The sequence below is a fragment of the Leptosomus discolor genome, chromosome 14, assembly GCF_034619465.1.
Source record: "Leptosomus discolor isolate bLepDis1 chromosome 14, bLepDis1.hap2, whole genome shotgun sequence".
NCBI lineage: Eukaryota > Metazoa > Chordata > Aves > Leptosomiformes > Leptosomidae > Leptosomus > Leptosomus discolor.
In genome coordinates this window covers 1624923-1630922 of record NC_141404.1, presented here as the reverse complement: position 1 = coordinate 1630922, position 6000 = coordinate 1624923, and the positions used below count along the sequence as shown (strand labels likewise).

Here is a 6000-nt window from a genome sequence, read left to right as displayed (position 1 = left end):
GTCGAGAGACCCGCAAGCGCCTCAGGTGACACCTCATTTGCAGACAGAAAGAAGGATGCCAAGTGTTGCTCGCTGAAACCAGTTGCTGAGACAGACTGGGGGATAACGCCGCTTCCCATCTCGGAAAAAAACTCCAGCCCACGCTCCGTGTGTCCCCCCAGCTCTGCCCCCGCACCCCCCTTCTCGCAGGGATGCTGCCCGCACCCCACGGTCCCCGCTTGCCTTCAGCGAACCCCCTGCCGCGACTGTGGCAAACCCAGAGCGGGGCGGGGGGGTGGCGGCACGACGACCCCGCAGCTGCTTGGGGGGGACGGACACACGGACGGACCCCAAACCCGCCCCCCCAGCTCCGCTGCGCACCCTCACCGACGGCGGGGCTGGGGGGTGCGAGCGGCTCAGGGGGCGGCGGGCACGGTGCGGGCACGGTGCGGGCACGGTGCGGGCACGGTGCGGGCACGGTGCGGGCCCCCCCCCCCCGTGGGTGCGTGTGAGCGCCCCCCGAGCGTGCAAACCTCCCCCCCCCCCCCGCCGCCGCCGCCGCCGGTTCCCGCGGGTGCAGCGCGGTTGCGGTACGCGGCCCCGGGGCGGAGCGAACGGGCGCGGAGCGGAGCGGTCCGGCCCCCGCCCCCGCCCCCGCCGCGCTGCCATTGGGGCCGGCCCGGGGGAGGCGGCGGCGGCGACGGCCGGTACAACCCCCCCCCGCCTCCCGCCCCCCCCCCCCCCCCCCCCCAGCGCCCGGCGCGGCGCCGCGGCCCCGGGATGTCGCGGAAGAAGGCGGCTCGCAGCAAGGGCGGCGGCGCCGCGCCCTCCGCCGCGCTGCCCCCCCCCGCCGCCGCCGCCGGGCCCGGCCGTGCCGCCGCCCCGCTCCCACCGCCGCCGCCGCGGGGTTCCGCCGCCGAGCTGCCCCGCAACGGGGGGGGAGCGGCGGCGGCGGCGGCGGGCGGGCGGCCCTCGCTGAGCAGCAGCGGCGAGTTCTACGATCTCTCTTTCAAGGTGCGGGGGGCTGCGGGGGGTGTGTGTGTGTGTGTGGGGGGGTGCGGGTGCGGTTGGGAACGCGGTACCGGTGTGGGGTCCGTCGGGTGCAGCCTTTCCGCGGTCACCGGAGAAGTTGCCGGGGGTTGGAAGGGGGAGAGCATCCCTCCTCCCTGCCTCCCGTCCCGGTGTGCCGCCCTTCCTCTGCCCGGGCGGGCTCCCGGGGGCGGCGGGGGGCTGCGCCCGCAGAGCCCTGGGCAAGGGGGCTGCTGCTGCGGGACTTTTGGGAGCGATGACCCGAGGCTTTCTGCCGCCGGGAGTTCTGGTAACCTCCTGGTTCCTCTTCAGCTGCCTCAAAAATGCGGTCCTCAAGCGGGGTGACGGTATTCCTGGGGTCGCACCGAGTCTGCTCTGGGGGCTGCTGAAATGCCCCCAGCTTGCGCTTTCTCTTGAGGGCTCAGGTGGCTTCTTCTCGCCGCTTCGCGTTCTGGCGAGCCACAGATCGAACATATTTGCACCCCCCCACACACCCCTCCCATCATGCGACCCGATGCAAGCCCAGCTCGGAGCTCCCTGAGCGGTTTTTGGCCGAGGCTGCAATTCAGCGCGACCCTTCTGCGTTTCCAACACAGAAATTCGTAACCGAGCGCGGGGGATTAAGCTTGGTTTGCTCTGGCAAGTCCAGCCTTGTGGTCGGAGAGGTCCGTGCCTGCGGCACGGCGGCGTGGCCGTCGTGTTGTTAAGGTTTGGGACGTGGGGTAGGAGGTGAAGGGGGGATTCGAGAAGTGAATTGGGTCGCTTTGGTGGGCGGTTGGTCCCGATACAGCTGCGGCTAATGGTTCAACAGCTTCCCTAAAATGGAGCCACCGCCGTGTTCATGCTGGTCCTTGAGCTCGCCTCTCCCTGCCCAGGCCAGGGCTTTCCCTGGGGATTGCCCCCCTGGCACAGGGATGAGCCGAACTGGGTCTTGCATAAGCCCAAACGCATCAGGTAGCCACAACCTCTGCTAACGGTCTGCCTGGTTTCGAACCAGTGGGAGAGAGAAATTGCTTCCTATTCAGGAAAAAAAATGGTTTATTAAAGTTTCTCTTTCCCTTAACCCTCTCTTGAGGTTCCTGAGCTCTGCCAGGGGCAACGGCGAAAGGCGAGTCCCAGGCATGGGGCCGGATCCTGATCGCTGAGCCCTTGGCGTGTGCCTGGCCCTGGGTGCTGCTGCGTGCCCCGAGTGAAGTGTCAGTGGTGCGGGGTGGGGAGAAGCTGCTTTTAAGGGTCGCCCTCCTCTAGAACGGAGGTCTGGGAAGTTAAGAAAAAATCAATACTACTCTTTTGTACTAAAAATTACCTTTTTCCCCCCAATTCCCTTGGCTTCGCACAGAGACATCCGTGGGCTCGCTGGCTCCCCGAACCCAGAGGTTAGAGCTCGGTGTGCGCCTGTGCGTGGCGCTCCCACGGGAGACCCAGCGCGGGGGCTCAGCACCGTGGGTGATGGAGCACCGTGGGTGATGGAGCACCGTGGCCGGATCCTGGCCTCCTGCTCCCCTCCCTGGCGCTGCCCCCCTGCCCCAAAACAAGTCACAGCTCTGCCCGGGGCTGCTGCCGCCTCTCGGGAGGCTGAGCCCCAGAGCGGTGGTGGCGTTTGCCGCTTCTGGTGGCTCCTGCGAGGGTTCGGGGTGACCCAGGGCAGTGCCTGCCTTAAAGCCGTTTGCATTCGGTCACGGGCGAATGGCTCGCGGAAGGCTCACGGCAGCGCTTTGGGGAGAGAGGGAGCCCTGCCACGCCAGCGTGACGCCGTGCCCGTCGACGCGGGTGCAGAAGCCACCGACGCAGCTCGGCTGCGTGGTCCGGGATTTCTCGACGGCGGGAAGCTGTCGTCCTGCCGAAGGGAGCGGGGTGGGTAGCCCCCGGGGGTGCAGGAGGGCTCAGGAGGGGTCGTGGTTTGAGCTGAGGCTTCGGGGAGCTGCGTTTGGGAGCAGCTTCAGCTCTGCCGTGGTTTCCTTGCGGCTGCCCCGTCTACGCCCGAGGCTGCCGCTGGGTGAGGAAACTGAGGCAGGCGGCACCGGGAGCTGCTCCCTCGGCACCTGCTGAGGACCAGGAGGGCTGCCGTGAGGCTGTGCAGGTCCCGCCAAAGGGGTTTGCTCGCAGAGGGCACCCCTGGAGCTGGCATTCGTGCTCGGAGGACCCCCTGAAGTCTCCCCGTGGGCAGCGGTGCCCTCCCAGAAAGCCCTGCACGTGGTGGGGTTCGGGGTGTTTGGTGGGTGCGCTGGGGGGCAGCGTGGGCCCCGCAGCCGTTGGGTCGCAGCCTGCCTCACCTAGACGGGGCCTCTTGGTTTTCGAGGGGTGTTTGTGCCCCCACAGGGGATCTGTTGGGTGCTGGCTGGGGGAAGGTGTCTCAAGTTCGGCCAGTGCACAGGGACACGCGTGGCGCGGGGTGGGGAATAATCCCACGGTGGGTTCCCCGCTTCTCTCCCCCACCCTCCCCTGGGTCTGAGGGCATCGCTTTTGGACAGACTTATGTTTCCCCCTCGAGAGTACGGGCTGCCTGCTCCCGGGATGGGGCTTTTGGGGTAGAGGTGGGGCTCCCTTCCCAGCACCCGGTGCTAACGCCCCCCGTCCCTCCCTCGCAGGTGATGCTGGTGGGCGACTCGGGGGTCGGCAAAACCTGCTTGCTGGTGCGCTTCAAAGACGGCGCTTTCCTCGCCGGCAGCTTCATTTCCACCGTTGGAATCGACTTCAGGGTAAGTGCCTGGGGGGCTCCTCTGCCCCCGCCGGCGGGGTCTGGCAGGTGAGTGATGGCTTTTGCAGAGGAGTGTTCAAAAAAAAACCCCAAAATAACAAAACCAAAACTGATGTAAATCAGAATCCCCTTAGGAACATCTCCCGAGCACAGCTTTGGGGTGCTGATGTGGGGGTGGCCCTGCTCCCTCTGCCACGGAGGGGATGCGCTGGGCTGAGGGGTCTCTGAGCTCTCGGAGAATAACTATTCTGTTGGCACCAACCGGAGCATCCCGGTGCCACCCTGAGGGCAGAGTGTCGGGGCTGTGCGGCGCCAGTGAGGACAGCGGGAACCTGCTCGACAGAGGGGATCGTGTGGGGAACAGGGGGGGGACAGAAGGGGAGACAGCTCCTGTCCTGCAATGCCCTGGTGTGGGCAGAGCATCCTTGGCCAGGTGGGAACGTCTCAGTGCCGCCCGGGGCCCTCGAAGCCTTTTGTCGGCTGCATTTTCCCCAGTACCTTGCTGGGGAGCGGGGGCCGGCGGGGGCTGCCTGGGGACGCCGTGGTCCAGGCAGCCCCTGGCGAAGGGCGTCTGCGGTGCTGCCACGGGCACCCCTGGGGCGGGACAGCAGAGCAGTGGGGACGGTGACTTTACAGAGGTGGCATCAGAGTAACCCCGTGGGGGGCTGTGAAGGGCAGGCGAGGGAGCTTTTGCGACCAAAGTGGCAGCAGCAACGTGCCTGGCTTGGGGATCAGGTGCTCTGTCCCCCCCAGCCGTCTGCTTCCCCCCAAAACTGTGCCTTGCCGCCCCCCAAAATGTCTGGCTGGTGCCACAGGCTCCTGGGGGAGGCTCTGCCCTCGGGAGCGGGGACGTGCCCGGTGGCTCTGCTCTCCCTGCCCCGCTGTCGGGGCGCCGGCCGCGCGGTGGCTTTTGGCTCCGTTTTGGTGCTGCTGCGGTGGTGACGGGTGGGTGTGGTGAAGAGCTGGTGGCGGTGCCACGCGCCAGCCGTGCACCCTCCCGACCGCCTTTTCTCATCAGGATCTCGGATCTCCCCCTTCCCCGGAGGGTTTCTGGGAGATGGGCGTCTCTTGTGACCCGCCGCTTCGCCGGGGGGTGAATAAAGACTCCCTGGTACAGTGACAAGTGGAGGAGGTGAGGGACGGGCTCAGAAAGCCTTTAGAGAGAAAGTGCTGTCCTTCCCCGCAGACAGGCTCTTGGTGCAGAGCGGCGCTGCGGGCTGCAGCAGCCGCTTGGTGAAGTTGGTAAATTGGAGTCCATAATTTTATACAAAGGTAATTACACGGTGTTTCAGGTGTTCTTAAAATGAAAAGCATTTTATTACTGATTGCAATGATTGATACCAAGGGCGGTCATAAAATCCTGTGACTTATTGATTAGAGCCCTGAAACGACTGCTACTGAGAAGCAATCAAATTAGGGTTAATTTACTTCTGTAATAGAGCCGCTTGAGCTACATTGGTTTGAAATGGGCACATTATACAGCGGGGAGGATCATGTGTACACCCTAAAACTCATTATTATCATCTTTGTAAGGCATAATTTTTTTGGGGAGGGTGGGACACATGGAAATAGTCTTTTGATGGTCCATCTCTGTTTCCATTAAGATAATCCCGTTTGCAGGCGCGGGGTAATTGTGCCTCTCTTGCCCTCTGCATCACGATGCAGACGGAGCTCTGGGGCGGCAACGCCGGAGGCTTCTGCTGCGACAGCGCGGTTTGGTTTTAATTTGTGTCTCTCTGATAACGGAACTGCGGCGTCGCAGCTCCTTTTCCCTGTAACCCCAGGCTGTGGCGTTGGGTTTTCTGGCTGAAGCGAGCGAGGCGGTTGTGGTTGGGGCAGGTGGTCGCTGGGTTTCGGCTGCCGTCGCCTTGGGCCGGTGCAGGAGGCGCTGAGCAGCGTGTTGTGGTGATGCATCGGGCTTTTTCGGCAGGGGTTGCGGTGGTCGCTGAGCCTCGCTGGCGGCGGAGACCGTGGGGAGGTCACCTCCGGTGCTCGGCCAGGAGCCTGCTGGGGACATCGTGGGGATGGAGCTGCCTGGCTCCTGCCGTTGTTTTCGGGACCGTCTCTGCTCCTCGGGGTGCCGGCTGGTCTCTGCGAAGCGCCCTGGGATGGGGTGGAGCTGCGTTGAGGGGCAGCCCCTGCGCCTACCCAGCCGCCCTCCACCTCCTCTCCCAGCCCGCCCACTGGTCCCAGCGGGCTCCAGGATCAGCTGCTTGTTCTCGAGGGTGTCAAACCATTAGATACACACAAAGCCGTGGCTAATGGGTTATGTGGGCCTGAGCGAATGGAAAGGA

The 6000-nt window shown here is 65.0% G+C and overlaps 1 protein-coding gene across 1 annotated transcript in view; it reads left to right on the top strand.

Annotated features, from left to right (window-relative positions):
• Positions 1–759: 759 nt before the first annotated feature.
• The window catches only part of RAB26 (RAB26, member RAS oncogene family), a 28948-nt gene continuing 23707 nt past the window's right edge, over positions 760–6000 (top strand). The window contains exons 1-2 of the mRNA XM_086473040.1: positions 760–993; positions 3597–3707. Of these exons, the coding sequence (XP_086329166.1) occupies positions 760–993; positions 3597–3707 (345 nt within the window). The remainder of the gene's footprint in view (positions 994–3596; positions 3708–6000) is intronic.